The sequence below is a fragment of the Sciurus vulgaris genome, assembly GCF_902686455.1.
Source record: "Sciurus vulgaris genome assembly, chromosome: 10".
Classification (NCBI taxonomy): Eukaryota; Metazoa; Chordata; class Mammalia; order Rodentia; family Sciuridae; genus Sciurus; species Sciurus vulgaris.
In genome coordinates this window covers 143,642,581-143,660,509 of record NC_136470.1, presented here as the reverse complement: position 1 = coordinate 143,660,509, position 17,929 = coordinate 143,642,581, and the positions used below count along the sequence as shown (strand labels likewise).

The 17,929-nt window shown below is 52.9% G+C and overlaps 1 protein-coding gene across 1 annotated transcript in view; it reads right to left on the bottom strand.

The window, feature by feature from the left end:
- WWTR1 (WW domain containing transcription regulator 1) overlaps positions 1–17,024 on the bottom strand; it is a 118,796-nt gene extending 101,772 nt beyond the window's left edge. Inside the window, exon 1 of the mRNA XM_079100937.1 lies at positions 16,329–17,024. Within this exon, the coding sequence (XP_078957063.1) occupies positions 16,329–16,759 (431 nt within the window). The 5' untranslated portion in view covers positions 16,760–17,024. The remainder of the gene's footprint in view (positions 1–16,328) is intronic.
- Between the last annotated feature and the right edge of the window lie 905 nt (positions 17,025–17,929).

Below are 17,929 nucleotides of genomic sequence, written 5' to 3'. Positions count from 1 at the left end.
TCTGGGAGAACTGTCAGAATCTCTCCAGCTTGACCCTGAGCCAGTTCTCCACAAGCCGACGTGTGCGTCTGTGGGTAAAAATGAGGACCAACACGACTGGATGAAATACGGCTCCTGGTTATGAGAAACTGCAGATGAAAACATTTCAGATGCAGGCAACGAACTTCGTGCCAGGCCACTGTAATAAAAACGATCCCTAAGCCATCAGTACAGCAAGAGCGTCCGCGGCTTTCTTTCTTACTTGCTATACGGATGTACTCCTTATTGTAACAGTCCAGAGCTAGACATATTCAGAACCATAATTATTCTATGTATCGAATCAGTGGCAAACAAAGAACACCAGATCTTTAAAATATTCAGGTAGAGGCGCCTGTTTACATTTTGGACACAAACCCGCTGTCTGGATGGCATTAGACGTTATTTATCACGCAGTGCCCTTTCACCTCGTTCTGTCTCGGTCCTGGCAGACGTCACTCTCACCGTAGAAAACAGACGCTGTTTCCTAAGTGTCAGTAAGCGTGATCTCCGCTGCTCGGCTGAAGAGACCGTGGCTTCAGCGGCACCTCCATGCTCCCGGAAGTTCACGGAGGCCGGCCCCTCGGCCCCCCGCCCCCGGTCACCACGCTTTGCTTCAGAGCGTGTGCGGATGGTGCACCTGCTCAGCCCATCCAGGGCCCCTGTCCACACATCAGAGGGAGCTGAGCGCTCCAGGGCACCCGCAGCTGGAAATCTGTCCGGCCTGGTTTTCTGGCAGCTCACTAACTAGGGCTGGCCGTACTGGTCAAAAGCACGGTGGCAGCATGGACCTGGTCCACCATGCTAACAATGAGAGCGGGCTGCCTGACCCCGGGCCTCGCTCAACTCACTGCCAGGTCCAGGCAGGAGCTGTGGTGACTGGGATCGAACTTTCACGATCCTTTCTTCAAGGTGGACAGCCCAAGCTGTCCACAGGGCCCACTCTCTACTCCACTCCTACAGGGGGACATCTGTTAATGCTCACTGGCTACGCGACAGATATCAAAATGTGAATAGCAGACACATTCAGGGAACAGCCACCACCCTGTGCCCTCAAGGGCCGCAGCCCGTGGACCTCAGCTTGAGAGGGCCGCCACCCAAAGCCAAGCACAGCCCGCTGTCCTCACACTCCCAGGCCGAAACGCACGGTCCATGACCCAAGAGTAGCGTTCCTTAGACCACAGATAGGATGATGAAAAAGTTCTAAGTCCAAGAAAAAAAAAGATCATATATTAAAAATACACTTGGTGACAGCTTACCCTTCAAGTCGCTGACCTTTTCTCCACCCCTAGCTTTCTTCTAGATTTTTCTATATAGATTTATGGTTTGATTCTATGCTAAAACACACACAAAAGCAAGTATGTGCTCAGTGACACGATTACGTAAGCAGAACCCATATCTGCCCAAAGCGCCACACACACAGGCTTGCGTTTCACATCATGCATGAAGACCCATAAAAGTGAGGACCACTGTGTCCCCAGAGACCGTAAGTGTGTTATGGCAGTGCTGGAGTGTACTCCTTCTTTCACGTTTCCTAATCCCTCCCACTAAATTCACCTCTGTACAAATCCCGAAACTGCAGGAGGCCACCAGGTGCTCCTAAAGCAGGCGATGCAACAGAATAACCTTTAAACCACCAAAACAAGCCTCAACTTTAAAACGTATCCAAACACAAACCAGTTTGACACAATCAAACGTAGCCTGTAGAAATTTCAGGCATTAATCTCAGCTCCCCTGTGCCAGGTATCAGTAGTTCTGGCTATGAGAGAAACAAAGATAGGGAAGATAACATTTATCTGAAGCTACACTTACATAATGTTCTGAATCATAATTTTTTAACTGATACCCTCCAAACATAATCTGCTGTTTTTATGGCTGTAATTTCGTATGACTTGTCCCGGCAGTAAGTCCTCAGCGTTGCCAACAGTGATGAAGATTCTATCGCAGCTCGCCGTGAAGACTGGAATTCCCACCCCCGCAAGCAATCGCCATATCAATCGGGGTGACAGTCTCACCGAGTCTTCTAAGGCCTTTGTTGGCTACACGTCACTGATTTCAGACCCATTTTAACCGGATGTTCCAGGACGCAAACCTGTAGCCCTCCCGCAGCACGAGGCCACCAAGTGGGAGCCCTGGGGCAGGGACACTGGGACTGCAGGAGCCCAAGGCGTGGCTTGCAGGCACGGCTTGCAAGCGCCGTCTAGACCCATCCAGCGAGAGCCTTCCTCTTCCTGATTTTCCTTTTCCAAAACTAAATTACGGAATGATGATATCCCTGAGTGCCCCACGCCCCGTCTTTGTCCTACCCGCGTGGGGGGGGGGACGACCACGGGGACGACATTGGCGCTTCAGTTCTCCTCTTCCCGGAGAAACATGCCCCAGGGCGGACAGCCCTCTTCAACACTTTCTTCCCCGGCTCCACACAACCCTCTCTGGGTTTCCTCCTGCCCCCCGGCTCGCCATTCTCCAGGGACCTCTTACCGGCTCCCAGCCTCTCTCTGGGGGAGCTCCTCCCACCTGGACGGGAACAGTCATAGGTCATGCACTGGGACGAGCTCAGTGGTAGACCCTGTGCCTAGCAGGCCTAAGGCCCCGTCTCAACCCCCGTGCGCACACGCGCGTGCACACACACACGAAACACATACACATTTGTGGTCCCTGTAACTCCCTCAGGTATCTTAACATCACCGCAAACTCAATGCGCTGAGAAATTTCTCTGCCAAACCTCCCAGTACTGCCTGTCGCAGCCAGTCACGGGGACGCCACCACACAGCCAGCAACATCCTCCTGCACCATCTACTCCACCACCAAACCTGGGAACGACTTCCGCCCTTTTCCAGCGCCACCCTTGAGTGCATCTTGCTTCCAGTGGCCAAGTACTTCAGTCCCTGCTTGTGAATTCTGAACCTGCGATTACAACTTCTATCCCGCTCTCCCCAGCCCAGCCCGCATCAGACAGCCCTTAAGAGCCTGCAGGTCTCGGGCCACTGAAGGCAGCAGCCTCCTGAACCCCAAGCTGAACCCCACCTCTGGACCTGGTCACCCTGGAGGGCCTGTCCCCGAGACGCCCGCCACGTGCCACGCTCTGCTTTCCAGAGTTCCGTCTGCTGCCACCTCAAGTTGGTCTGAAGTTGTGAGGGTCAGCCAGGAACCAGCTGCCGACGCTGTGGTTCCTGCTTCTGAGAAGCAGGACCCGTGGGAGGAGGGGGGGGCACTTCTGTCACCCGACACCCTTCAGTTCTGCTGGACTTCTTGATAACAACAATAAAAAAAAAAAAAAAAAAAAACAGCTTTTTAAAAACAGACCTGAAAAGGAAACCAAGTCAGTAGAAGTTCTACCTCTGCTCATTTTAGTCACATTTAACATTTGCTTCTGCTTTCTGCTTTTTGTTGGGTTATGACAACTGCTGCTTCGATCTTTGACCATTTACTTAGGCCAAGAAATCATTTTCATAGACAAATTAAAACGTCGTCACAAAGGAGCTTTTTTTAGTGAACAGTGTGTGATATCCTCCAGTTGCCAAGCTGACCCCCGAGTCTGTGGCTGGCAAAGCCTGAGTAGCCTTGTGCTGAAAGGATCACAACGGCGTGCGTCTGCAGGCTGGGAGCTGTGGTACGCCAGGGCGCATCTTTAGAACAATGAGTTAGCATAGCAGCCACAGAGACCTAAAACACGTTACGTCTCAGATCGCAAACGACCTTGGTGCCACAGAATTTTTCCACTGGAGACTCATTATTCAACCTCCTGCACTGATCATTCTAAAGTTAATAAAAAGTATGACTGATTGGTTGGTTGATTCATAAGACAGTTATAAGGATAGAAAACTAAAATGCTTGAAAATAAATGGGTGAGCAGAGAGCAGACAGAATTAAGAGACAGAGAAACAAAGCAGTGCTTCTCCAGCTCTGTGGTGAACAACCGGAGTATTCGTTTCGACCCAGTAATCCTAAGAGCGTTTTACAGTCCTGTCATAAGTGGCTTGGATGTGATTCAGACCCCGTGCAACTCCACACACAAATTCGATAGACCGAACCACCCTGTTTCCCAAGATGACGCCCCTGACCTTGTGCTCGACATCACAGCAATTCTATTTGCTCTAAAGGTTTCTAAACACTCTCAACTTGTGTCCAGCTCAGCATGAGTCAGTCAGGCCACACACGGCTCGTGGCCCGTGGCACACCCTGCAAGCTGCCCTGAGCTGCACCCTCGGGCGCCTGGCACAGGTGTGCACCGTGTGGACTGGCCGGGTCCGTGCTAACTGGTTGGTGCGCTGGTCAGACTGTGAAACACGCTGCACAAGACAGGTAGGCCGATGGGTAGGATAGCGGTGACGGCGAGGTGGACAGTGAATCAGGAGTCAAGGAGCCACTCTGTGCAAAGACTGTTTCTAGATAAGTTACCAACCACAGTTCCCTCTAAATAGAAAATCCAGAGAAGACCAGAAAAATTTATTTTCCATCTTCCTCCCTCAAGTAGTATTTTAGCACATATAATTTTAATAACAAAAAAGAAACAATTTAATGTCCATCAAAAGGGTACCAGTTAAAGAAATTTATAATCTATACAAACAATGGAAAATTATTTAGTCCTTAAAGAAATACAGCAAATATTTGTGTAAAGTAAAGGAGTCAGGAGCAGTGGTGCATGCCTATAACCCCAGCAACTCAGGAGGCTGAGACAGGAGGATGGCAAATTTGAGATCAGCCTCAGCAACTTATCAAAAAAAAAAGACTGAGGATATTGAACCCTAAGTTCAATCCCCGGTTCCAAGGAAGAAAGAAAGAGGGAGGAAAAGAGGGAAAGAGGAAAGGAAGGAATTCCAAGATACACTAAGACCAAGGAAGAAGGTGTGGAAGAGTGTTGGAACACTGCCAGTCACGGAGTCACACGCAACCCAGGTGTGCAACCCAGGTGTGCATATGCATGCTGGTGCTCACATGGCTCCTCTGGAACGACAAGGAGCGAGGGCGGGGGACCAGGGGCCCAGGGGAGTGACACTGCAGAGTGCTGTTTGAATAGCCTGCTATTTACACGCACTTGGTACCCATTCCACGTTATCAGGTGAGAGAGGCACCTGAAAACATCGCCCTGTGACATCAGAAAGCGCGCCCCAGAGGGAAGCCAGGGCTGCTCTGGTTGGGCAGCCTGGGGGACGAGGCCAAGGGCCGCCTGGGCGTGGCAGAGTCGAGCAGCCTCCAAGGAGCAGAGCAGCCACACAAACCACAGAAGCTCTTCATAAGCAGAAATGGCAGCACCGCTGGGGAGGGGCTGCATCAAAGGTGGCCTGTCGTCCACCACTCGAAACCCAGAGACCACCCACTGACTGGACCAGCCTTGCTCACTGGACACGTGACACTGGGCCGGGCCTTGGATGCACAAGTGAAGTGTCGCGAAAGGCTCCGCAGCTTCCAAGCTCCGCGGCTTCCGGGCTCCGCGGCTGGTAAGTGCTTAGTTCCCGGAACTGTTGGGGAGATCCCAGCACAGGGGACAATGCGAGGGCCCCCTGCTGCAGGGAGATGAAGCCAGAGCTGGTGGAGCTCCCATCTAAGGGGTGAGGGAGTCAACATCACTATCAAAAGGCCTGCACACTCATCCCCACTGAGGTTCCAAGCTGTCAGCCCAAGTCGGACCACAAAGACCCCTCCGCACCTCTGGCTCCTCCTGCCCCTTCTTCCTGGAAGCTCGTCGATGTCCTTTCAAGACTGTTTAGGTCCACCGCCTGCACAGAGACTCCTTCGACTATCCGGCCTTCATTCATCTCTCTCTCTCTGGCACGTGGTATCTGAAGCCCTGGTCCTAAATATTCAGTCCAAGGGGCACAAACATGATGACTTCCATTCCTGAACATAGCAGTGAAATTCTCAGGTACAAGCTAGCTAATGAAAATGGCTTGACAGCTCGAGCATGGTGGCCACGCCTGTGGTCCCAGCAGCTCTGGAGGCTGAGGCAGGAGGATCTTGAGTTCAAAGCCAGCCTCAGCAACTTTAGTGAGGCCCTAAACAACTCAGCCAGACCCTGTCTCTATATAAAATATATAAAAGGGGCTGGGGATGTGGCTCAGTGGTTAATCCCTGGTATCCAAAGAAAGAAAAAAGAAAATGGTTCAAAGAAAACATGGCAAGATCCTTCTTCCTCCTGGAGCACCACTATGGCCAGGCACTGCAGTGGGGCCACACGACGCCGAGCAGGACACACGTGGTTCTTGCCCTCACAGAGGTCACAGTGCAGTAAGGAAGAGGAGGCGGCTGGGCTCCACGGTGCACGTCTACAATCAGAGCCACTGGGAGGCAAGCCAGCAATCACAAGCTCAAGGCCAAGAAGAGAGACAACTAAGCAAAGGCTGGACATGAACAGTGCAGGGGAGTCGTGCCAAGGAGTCGTGCAAAGGCCCGGAAAGCACCCCAACTGGAGAGGGGCTGCGGGTCAGGGAACCCGCAGGAGGCGGCATTGGAGCCAACGTCTGAAGGCGACCGAGGCATTAAGCAGGCAAGAGGCGGGGAAATGACGTTCCAGGCACAGGTAGCGACTTGTGCCGGGCCCTGAGGCCAGAGGGAGCAGCCAGTGGAAGAAACCAAGGGCGTTGAGTACGGCTGCAAGTTTCAGACCACAACAACAGAAAGACGGCAGACTAAGGACACCTCACAGACACCAAGGCGGAGGCCACTGCCGGGCCTGGCAGCACCCGGCTGGACCAGCCTCCCTCCCCGTCCCTCGGCAGAGACAGCAGCTTTTCAGACTGGGAAGCCAGGGGAAGCAGCCCCATGAGTCCCAGGAAGCGGCACTGAGCCGAGCATCCAGAGCAGCCCGTGGGCGTCTGGCGAACATTGGCTGAAACGCCAAAGATCTTTAGGTGGCACAAAGGGGAGGCCTGGGAGATTCCCTCCGCCTCCGCCGCCTCCTCTGAGCAGAGGCCGCCCTGCGCCCGGCAGGCACTGGGTGAGGGAGCATCCTCCCCGCCCTACTCACCATCTGCGGGTCACAGGGAGTGCGAAACAAACTCAGGAGTCCAGGAGGCAGACGGGAGGGAATCCACGAGACTCGCCACTCGCCACTCGCCACAAGCAGATCCCGAGGCGAGTGCCAGTGAGAAATCTTGCTTAAGATTCCAGCAATTGCTGTGTCTAGTTCATGTCCAAAGAAAACACAAGCGGCTCCAGAGGGCCCCTCTGTAGTACTGCACCTCCATCTGCAGACCGAAGCTCACGAAAAGGTGCCACCTGCCTCTCCAGAAACCCGTCCTCACTGGCTTCCGGCCTTCATCCTACCTCCGACCTTCTCTTTGGCACTGAGGACTAAATCCTAAGGCTCTTTACCTCTGAGCTGCATCCTCAGCCCTTTTGCTTTGTATTTTGAGACAGTCTCGTGAAGTTACCCGAGCTGGCCTCAGACCTCGCCACCAACCAGCCCCGGCCTCCCGGCCAGCTGGGGTTCCGAGAGCACACCACCACCACCAGCTCCTCTCCTGCGCTTTCTATAACTGCCCCCAGCACCAGTTCAGACAGAAATATTGTCTTGGGGTTTGATGATTGAATTTCTCTGTAAAGGCAGAAACTACAGTAGTAATCAGCCATTATCCCAGAAATGACCACTATAAGCACATTCATGTGTATTCTTTCTCTTTTTCCTCTCTCCTCCTCGCACCCCAAATTTTTAAAACAAAATCAGGAATATGGCACTAGCACACTGTATTGTGATTCTTGGTTTTCTTGTCTGTAAGCCACTTGATGGGTATTTAGGACCATTTCTTATCTCCATATTCCTAGGCTCTGGCTCCCAGTAAGTATTGGCAGTTGTTAAATCAAGAAATACACACATACAAAGCACACTGAAAAGGAAAACCAACTGGCTTCAAACATGGAAGTCTCTACTATAAAATAACAGAGAAGGTCACAGAAAGGTTTCCAAAGTATGGTCTGTACAAATTTCCTGAATGCATATTAACGGATGATAGTTAGAATAAAAATGATCAAATCCAAATAAACCTGTGAAATACTGATGTAAGCAAAAATAAACCAGTTTTTTAAGGAGGGTCTCTGGCACCTTTGATACATATTGTGCATTAAAGGGATAAAGTGCACACATCCCAAACCTGTCCATCCAGAAGTCCTCGTTCAGAGGGCCTGAAGAACACACTGCTCTACCAACGCCTCAGTGAATGAGAACAGCCAGACCCCAGCAGAAAGGCAGCAGGGCCACCCCTTACAACCCGCGCTCCTGAACCAGGCAGGCAGCTCGCCGGGCCTCCAGTGGGGAGGCCAAGAGCTGTAGGTCCATGGCCAGAGGAGCTGAGAAGGGCTGGGAGGGGCGCATGCCTTCCACCTCTGGGCCCTTAAAGGCCAGACAGGTCACCAACAGCCCTTCAGAGCCCCCATGGAAATGGCCGGGCTCCCAGCTGCGTGCTCCCCGGCAGGGCTGCGGAGCGGGCCTGGGGCGGGCAGGGCCCAGTGGGCACCCGAGGATGCGGGGTCCTGTCCTGCATCCTGGTCCCCCTGGGACCGCTTGCCCGAGGCAGCCACCCAGTGAAAGAGAACTCTCAAGTTCTGTGTACTGAAGCGAAATCCTGAAAACCTTTTAAAAGGGAGAAATCGCAGGGCTGGGGATGCAGTCCCTGTAGGGCTCCCGGTTCACGTCCCAGTGTAACAAAAAGGCCTCCAGTAGTAGGCCGGTCACTTCAGCCCTCGTCTTCCAAATCGCCTTTAAAAAGAAACCTGTCCCTTAGATGGGCGATTGCACGCTTACCGCCCTCTCTGGGTTGGGGGGTGCAAAGGAGGCTGAGCCACAAGGCTGGGATTCCCGTGTGTCTGATCTGCCAACAGACTTGGACCCAACGCTGACTCAACCACCATTCATTTTCAAACAATCTCCTCAAATTATAAAGACAATGGGAAGCAAGCTGCCTCTTTCTCCTGGAAACTGCCTCCCTAACAGGGTTAGTTAACCCTGTGGACGAGTCCAAAGCGCCGGGCCTGGACATCAGCTGGTCCACCGGAGACTGCCGTCTGCACCCCATATCGCAATCTCCCTAAAGTGCCGTGGGCCGATTTGTGCTGGAAATCTTCATGAGAACAAAGCACCGACAGGCACCGTAGGCGCGCTGCCCACTTCTGGTTTGGGGGTTTTCTGCATCTCTAGCTCACCAGCAAGGAGAACTCCAAACGGGGTCACTCGGCTCAGAAGCAAGCTCTTCCACCACTCCAGGTACCTGGTCGCCAGGGAAGCCTGAGTCTGGGCATGTGCTTGGCATGAGACAGCACGGCAGGCGGGCAGGCGGCCAGGCTCTGGAGCCATGCCGTTCTCAGCCCACCTCTGCCACCCACCTGCTGCTTGACCCCAGGAATTTATTTGACCTCAACAAGCCTCAGCTTCCTCAACAGTAGATGAGACGACACTATGCACAGTTCCCAGGATGACTGACTGCTAACGGACTGAACGTAACCCCAGCGTCACAGAAGAGGCTCCACGCACGTGACTCTGGGACCTTTGCTCCCTCTCTGATGAACTGACTCAGCTCTGCACAGACCAGGCCACCAGCAAATGGCGATCTCCTTCCCTCCTCATCGCCACCCCTTCTCTCTCTTCCCTCTCCTCTAATGCCCCCCACAAAAAAGGTCCAACTAGTAGCTACAAGCCAAATCCCTCCCCCAAAACAGCAGGTGCTTCTCAGAAGGGGACAGTGTCCTCTTAAATGGGAGGGCCCCCAGGGTGGGCACCGCTTAGGTGTTCAGACACGAAGATGGACTGACCGTCTTCCAGCTGCAGACCCGGGCTGTCCTCCAGAGCTGGGCTATCACTGGGGTCAAACCGCCAGGCCCCACTGCATCAGCTGGGCTGGACGGACTGGGAGGACCTGGGGTGAGGCGGGGACTAGCCGGCACGGGGCACTCACCACAGCCACACGCTGCGGGCATGCCGCCGGGCTGGCCTTTTCCTCTTTTCTTTGCGGTTGCACCCAGGGATGCTTTACCACTGACCCACATACCCGGCACTTCTGCTTTTTGGGACGAGGTCTCACTGCGTGGCAGAGCCTGGCCTCACACTTGGGCGACCCTCCTGCCTCAGCCGCCAGGCCACTGGATTGCAGGTGTGCCTCGTCAGTGTCATCCGATCTCCCCAACCACCACGAAACGTGTCTCCACGTCACAGACAGGAACCTGCGCAGCAGGCACTGCTTCTGGAGGACAAAAGGCCCTTCTTGAAAACGGGCACACAATATGTCATCCAAAGGCAAAACAGAAAAAAATGGAACTTTTTAAAGAAAATAAATTTAGAGACGCTTTCAAAGTAACATGTTCAGATAGGAAAATATTTGAAAATTTTATGCTCCACAAACCATTTCTTTTGTGTGTGTGTGTGAGCAAAACTGCTCTAATTCTGTGTTACTTTTTGTTTTGCTTTTTATTTGTTCTAATTCACTATCCATGACAGTAGACTACACTTATGCACTTTGATACATCATACATAAACAGAGTATGGTTTCTTATTTTTCTGGTTATACAGGATGTAGAATCACACCAGTCATGCAATCATATATGTACATAGGGTAATAATGTCTGATTCATTCTACTATCCTTCCTACCCACATACCCCCTCCTCTCCCTACACTCCCCTCTGCCTAAAGTAACTCTATTCTTCCCTAGTCACCCCTCACCTACTATTGTGAATTAGCATTGCACATCAGAGAAAATTCAGTCTTTGTTTTTTGGGGAGTTCATTTATTTTGCTTAGCATGATAGTCTCCAGCTCCATCCATTTACTGATAAATGCCATAATTTCATCTTCTTCAAGGCTGAGTAATATTCCATTGTGTATATATACCACAGTATCTTTATCCATTCATCCATTGAAGGGCATCTAGGTTGGTTCCACAATCTAGCTATTATGAATTGAGCTGTTATAAACATTGATGTGGCTATGTCACTGTAGTATGCTGATTTTAAATCTTTGGGGTATAAACCAAGGAGTGGGATAACTGGGTCAAATGGTGGTTCCATTCCAAGTTCTCTGAGGAATCTCCATATTGCTTTCCATAACGGTTGCACCAATTTGCATTCTCACCAGCAATGCGTGAGTGTGCCTTTTCCCCGCATCCTCGCCAACACTTACTGTTGCCTGTGTTCTTGATAACTGCCATTCTGACTGGGGTGAGATGGAATCTTAGAGCAGTCTTGATCTGCATTTCTCTAATTGCTGGAGATGTTGAGCATTTTTCACGTTTGTTGATCGACTGTATTTCTTCTGTGAAGTGTCTGCTCGGCCCCTTCGCCCACTTATTGACCGGGTCACTAGTTTTTTGGTGTTGAGTTTTAGGAAGTCACTCAGGAAAGCACTGCCACAAAACAAGAAGGTGTGGGGAAGAGACAGCATTCCTGGCCGCCGCGCAGCCCCACCACGGCCGCTCCACGCAGGCCTCCACGACAGTCACTCCAGAGGGGCACGGAGATGCAGAAACATGCAGAGAAGAAGACCTGACAGAACAGACGGAGCGCAGAGTCCAGAAGATCCATGAGTCATAACAAGGAAACTAATGCATCGGCTTATTAAAGGCAATTTGAAATAAAGACATTATTTAATTAAGCCACGGTCCAAATACAAAGGGAACTAAAAAGTGAGACGGATGTAAACAACGGACGCAGAGTGAGGAGTCCGCCCGGCTGTGCTGCGTGCTCCTCTCTGGGTTGTACCCGCCGTCCAGCACGCGCGCCAGCCTTGAAGTCTCAGACCCACACCTCACACGCAGGCGGTGAGTCACTCACAGAGCTGCAGTCGCACAGGCCGCCTCCAGGTTCAGCTCCAAGAACGGCTTACGAATAAGAAGGTCACCTTTGGGGCAGAACGCAAGTGCAGGCTCTAGGTTCAGGGCTTTGGAACATTAAGGTGTCATGGCCAAAAAGTGATTGGCAGAGCTGGTACTGACGATCAAAGCCACTCACTCACACAGCAGCAAGTCAAGAGAACTGTCCAAAGTGGACCAAGGAGTGACCCAGGTGACCTACCACACACTTAGATATTTTGAAAATGTTTTGAATTTTTTATTCTTTCACAGTGATGGGGATTAAACCTAGGGGTGCTCTGCCACCCAGCTACATCTCCAGCCCTTTTTAATTTTTATTTTGAGACAGAATGTCACTAAGTTTCCCAGGCTGGCCTCAAATTTGCTATTCTCCTGCCTCATCCTCCCTAGTACCTGGGGTTACAGGTCTTCACCACCACGCCCAGGAAACTTAAGATAATTTAGATAACAAACTTGGGAGAGGAAGAAGAAAGCTTGTTTAAGGAACTACATTCTCCCCTTCACATAACAAGTTCAAAGTTGGCAAATCAGAAACAGGATGATAAGCTGGGTGCGGTGGCACAGGCCCGTAACCCCGGGGACGCAGGAGGGCTCAAGTTTGACCTCAGCGATACCCTGTCTCAAAATAAAAAATAAAAATGGCTCAGTAGTAAAGCACCCTTGCAAAGGTCAATCCCGGTAACAAAAAAAGGAGGGGAGGTAAAGGTATATATCACTAAGAGTTAAGAAGATGATGATCTAAAAATCCAAGACAGAACCAGTCCAAAAATTCAAGACTCCCCTCGGTGAGCCTTGAGGAGGTAAAGGAAACATTGTTTTTAACAAAAGTCCTTCTGTACCCCTGAATTTGTTACCACGTGTATAATTAATTTTTTATCATGAATTTCAAATTTCAAATTTGTGAATTAAAAAAATTCATAAATTTACCACAAGTTTCAGGAAAGGCGAAGCACTGAAATCATTCCTAAAAATCAGGAATGGCAGCCAAATGTCAGCAGGAATTGTATGGAACAACAGGATAAAATCTCTTTTCTTAAAGAATCATGTTATTCGAATAAAACTCTTCTAGACTGGGCTGCGAGATAAAGATGGGAAAATCTGCTGAAGCTAGATCACTTCTCCACGATTCTTTGGTTTCTGGTTTAGGTACAAAGAATATGGATCGTATTACAGCAAGAAGCTTTTAAAAAGTCCTGTGTGAGCCACGTTCAAAGTCGAGGCTTCAAGCTGCTAAGAGTGCAAGGCTTGGGTGCCCCGCTCTGGCTAGCAAGCTTCAGAGGACAGAAGGGACCAGCCAGAGCTTCCAGAGGCCATGACTTTGTCTGCTGTTGCTGGACAACACAGAAAAGCAGCGGCTGCCCAGGGAAGGGACCCTGCAGGAAGCACCCGAGAGTGTGTGCCATCCTGTGTTGCCCACAGGTCTGCGCGCACCTAAGAAGGCGGGGAAGGAAGGGGACTGCCTGCCAGGGAGCGAGCAGAGGACAAAGACAGGGCCGCCGGCTCCTCCAGAAAGTGACCCTGCCCTGGCCTCAGTCTTCTGATCAAAAACAAAGAGCAAAAAACAAAAGCAAAACCTCGTCCTCATCAGTTCTGAAATCCTTTGATTTCTGATCTGTGCAATCTTCAGCTCCCAACAGAGTCAAGAATAGGACTCTTCTGCTAGCCCTATTTCACAGATGAGGGGCCGAGTCATGAACAGATCACTGGCGATCAAGTCAGGGTCAATTACCACCATTTCTTTTTTTTTTCTTGTTTTAATACCAGGGATTGAACCCTGGGGTGCTTAACTACTGAGCCACATCCCCTCTCCGTCCTTTTGATTTTATATTTTTGTTTTGTTTTGTTTTGTTTTTCATTTTGAGACAGGGTCTCACTAAGTTGCTTAGGAGATGGTTAAATTGCAGAGGCTGGTCCTGAACTTGTGATTCTCCTGCCTCAGCCTTCTGAGTTGCTGGGATCACGTACCGCCAGGCCTGGCTCAAACTCCTTCATCTACCAAAGGCTGTGTGACATTTAACATCAACCTATTCAAACTTTAAATAAAGCTCTGAAAGAAAGGCCTTTTGACAGATCTAGAGCACAATGACTTGATTTCCTAGATCCTCTTCGCCCACTAGGCCAAGAACTTTTCAGGGACAGCATTATATCAGGCAGCCACCACTTGTGGGTTGTTGCTGTCCTTGTTTCTTTAGCTGTGATGTCACCGGTGGTCTCTTCAAAGCGAGAAGACCCTCTGCTGCGGGCTGGGGTCTGGCGCTGTGGCGGACCGGCAGGAGGGACCACAGCGACTTGCCAAACCCTCATCTCCACTCTTGCCCTAGATCCCAAACAGCCCTGCGTTTCCCTCATCATTCAGAATACGTGTATAAAAGGAATTGTTGCTGCTGCTATTATTTTGGGGTCTTTTTTTAATCTAGCTTTCCACAGATATTAGGCACGCCCAGCTGTTTCTTCTTTCTTTTTCTTTTTTTTTTTTTTCTATTTTTTTGAGGTACCAGAGATTGACTCTATAGATGCTTCACCACTGAGCTACATTCCCAGGCTTTTTTAAATAATTTTTTATTTTGAGACAGGGTCTCAATAAATTTCCCAGACTGGCCTTGAACGTGTGATCCTCCTGCCTCAACCTCCCAAGTCACTAGGCTTACAGGTGTGTGCTACCGCCCCTAACCCCAGCTCATATTTCATATTTTGAATAATCGCATTTATATTGACCATATACCACATAAGTATGTATTCATACACAGTTTAAAAATTGTCTGAGACCAAAGCCTTCCCAAATTATCATAAATTACTGAATCTATAGTTATTAAGTCCATTTTGACAAATCATAAAACAGGCAAAACTGCATTTACCTAAGTGAATTTAAACATGATGATACCTATTTTGCATCTGTACATAGTAAAGAGACCAATGTCATCCTTTGGAACAATATCGCCTTCAGGAAAATATCATATTATTATATCACATACTTGACTTCCACCAGTCATAGAAATCAAAGCCCTGGGCAGGTGGCTGGCTACACTATGGCTCAGTAACCCAGAGAAGATCAGCCGTAAACAAACGACCATCGGGTCTGTTTCAGGACCTCAGTATTGTACCAACCCCAGAAACCCAAAGGGAAAAAAAAAACCTCCTTACATAAGACGGCACCAACTTTGGGAGAGGGAAGGAGAGAGAACTGGTCAAAGAGCTGGTGTGGAGACTTCACCCCTCACTGGGGGTGTGTTCTTCAGACGCTCTCACGGCCCTCCAAGTATAGACGGTAGTGACCAAAGAAAAGCTCAACCAAGACTTTAAAACAGTGCCGCTGTCTTCATACTTCAAACTTCTCAACACAGTTTTTTAACTAAGTCTACTCCACCAAAGAAGCATGGGCTTTAAAGTGAACTCTAAGGCAAGTTCTCAGGTGTTTCTCTCATTGGCAGCAAATGCCAGCCAAGTGGGCAGGCTGGCACAGCCTCCAGCCAGGCCTGGGGTGCCAGGCCCTGCAGCCTGCTAGGTACATTTCAAGTTCCAGCTGGGTTTCTGCTTAGCAAAGCAATGATTTCAGGGCACCACGATTGAAGCAATCTCCTCTAGTGTTTAAGAATGCATTTTCCGGGTCGGTCTAATCTGAAAATTCAAATCTGATGTAAAAGTCATTACATCAAAAAGTTGAACCGGCCGGGTGCCACTTACTCATGCCTAAAATCCCAGCAAATGGGGAGGCTGAGGCCCAAGTTCCAGGCCAGCCTCAGCATTAAGTGAGGCCCTGAGCGACCTAGCAAGGCCCTGTCTCAAAATAAAACAAAGAGAGCTGGGGACGGAGTTCAAACCCCAGTACACACACACACACACACACACACACACACACACACACACAGACACGCAAAGCTAGAACAATTAAGGGAAGCAGGATGAGAAGGGAGACTCCCCATTGGCTGGTATTTTAGGTTTCCACGTCCGACATCATGAAACTCCTGACCCAATTTCCACACAGTCCTCGTTCCAGCCCACGGCCACCCCGCAGCCCGGCTAACTGCGATCACGTCACTGCGCTCTGCGGTCATTACGTCACCCACCCGGGGCGCGAGGCCTAGCAGGCCCGGTTCGCTTTTCCAGCTTCTACCCAGAAACCAGGGCCGCAGACCCTCCACCCCGACCGCTTGCCCCGCCTGCTCCCTCCCTATCTCGTGTCGCGTCCCTGGGGACGGCGGGCTGGCTGTGTGGCTGGGGCCGTCGGCGAAGGCGCAGGGGCTGGGGGCCCGGCCGCCTTCAGGTTTTAGGGGAATCCGCCCCCGGCTTTCTTCTCCAAAGCGTGGAGTCTCCGTCCTGAACCCGGCGGGCATTCCGGGTCCACGGGCGAGCTGCCCCTGACTCTTCGCTGCTCCTGGTCCCCGGCCCCTTGGAAGCCCAGCTCCCCCGGACTCGCCCCACGTCCTCCACTGTGTGATCCTGGAGGCGGTCCCTCCCCCCCTCCCCACTCACTCGGGCGCGCTCGCCAGGCACCGCGGCAGTGCCCCGGCTCCAGGCACTTACTTGAGGAAGTACGGCTGGCCGGTGGCGGTGAAGGCCATCTCCCAGCCCGGGGGCAGCGGCAGCTCGTCCGTCACGTCGTAGGACTGCTGGCGGAGGTGCGCGTGCTGCTGCGCCCGGCTTCCCGCAGCGCCCGCGCCGGTGCCCAGCTGCAGGGACGCGGGCGAGGAGTGTGAGCGGACGTGCTGGGCGCCGCCGGTCAGCCGCGGCCCGGGGTGGCCGCCCGACGAGTCGGTACTGGACTGGCGCGAGTGCGAGCCCGAGTCAGGCTCCTGGAAGAAAGACTCCGGCAGGATCTTCTTCCGCCACGAGCTGGGCTTGGGGTCCATGACGGAGTTGAAGAGGGCTTCGAGGTCCGTGTCCAGGTCCTGCGCGACGTGGATCACTTGCTGCCCGGGTGGCGGGAGCGGCGGGGGCGCCGAGGACGGATTCATCTTCTGAAGAGCAAGGCGGCTGGGATCAGCCCTTGAGTCCAAGTTGGAGGAGGAGTGGGGACCGGGCGAGGACGAGAAGAAGGGACGGGAGACAGCCAGGTGTCCGTCCTGGGCCAGACGCGCGGCGGCGAGGCGCTGGGGCAGGGGTCCCTCCTGGCCTCCGGAATTATGCAACCTTCTGGAAGCCAAGGCGCTGCCCGAGGAGGAAGAGGCGCGGGGGAGCAGGCGCAGCTGCCCGGGACGCCGCCTGGCCGCTGCGGCCAAGGACGGGTCCTAGCTGCCCAGGAAGGCGGCCCGCAGAGCAGTCAGCCCGGCCAACTGCCCGCGAGCCGGCCCTGCGGGGTGCGGCGGGCGCTCGGCAGGCTCTACCTGGGCGCGCGCCGTCCCACCGAGCCAGCCGTCGGGCCGAGCCGCTGGGGAGCGTTGGGAGCTGGCGGCGGGAGCCCCGCCCGCGGGCCAATCCGACAGAACGCGGTGCGGGCAGCCGAGGGCCGGGGTCTCACACCCCCGAGCCGGCCTCAGGCGCGCGCGGGGCCGGGAGGCGCGGCGGCAGCAGACAGCGCGGCCCCGGCTGCTCCCCGACTGTCCCATAAACAAAGTTGGACGCAGACTCCCACCCCCAGGAGAGGGGCGGCCCGAGAGCGAGCTGCTGAATTATGCATGACCGGCAGTCCGGGCGGGCCCGCCTTCGCCCCGCCTCTTCCTCCTCCGCCCGCGCGCTCCAGCCCCGGGCGGCTGGTACTCGCGGTCGGCGCCCCCCCGCCGCTCCGCCCGCGCGGACCCTCCCGCCGAGCCCTGCATCTGCATTCCTTTGCGTTTACCACGGACTTGGGGCGGGATCAAAGGGAGAGCGGCCCGCGCCCGTGTAATCAAGGGCTCGTGGGCCGAAACCAAGCCTGCGGTGGCGGGGGGCACGCGGATGCGGGGCCGAGGCCGAGGAAGGGTCGCCTGGGCGCCGCGCCGACCCTCCTGCGGGGCGCGGAGCCTCAGGGCTCCAGGAGGGCTGCACTGACCGCGGTCGTGCCAGAGGTCAGGCCGGGCTGCACCGGCGCCGGGAGACACCAAGAAGGCCAGCCTTTCCACGGGAGGCTGCCTTGCGCTTGTGACCATATTTGGTCTGGTGAGGAGGCATCTTGGCTGCCTGGCCTTCGATTGTCTGCTGGGGCGCAG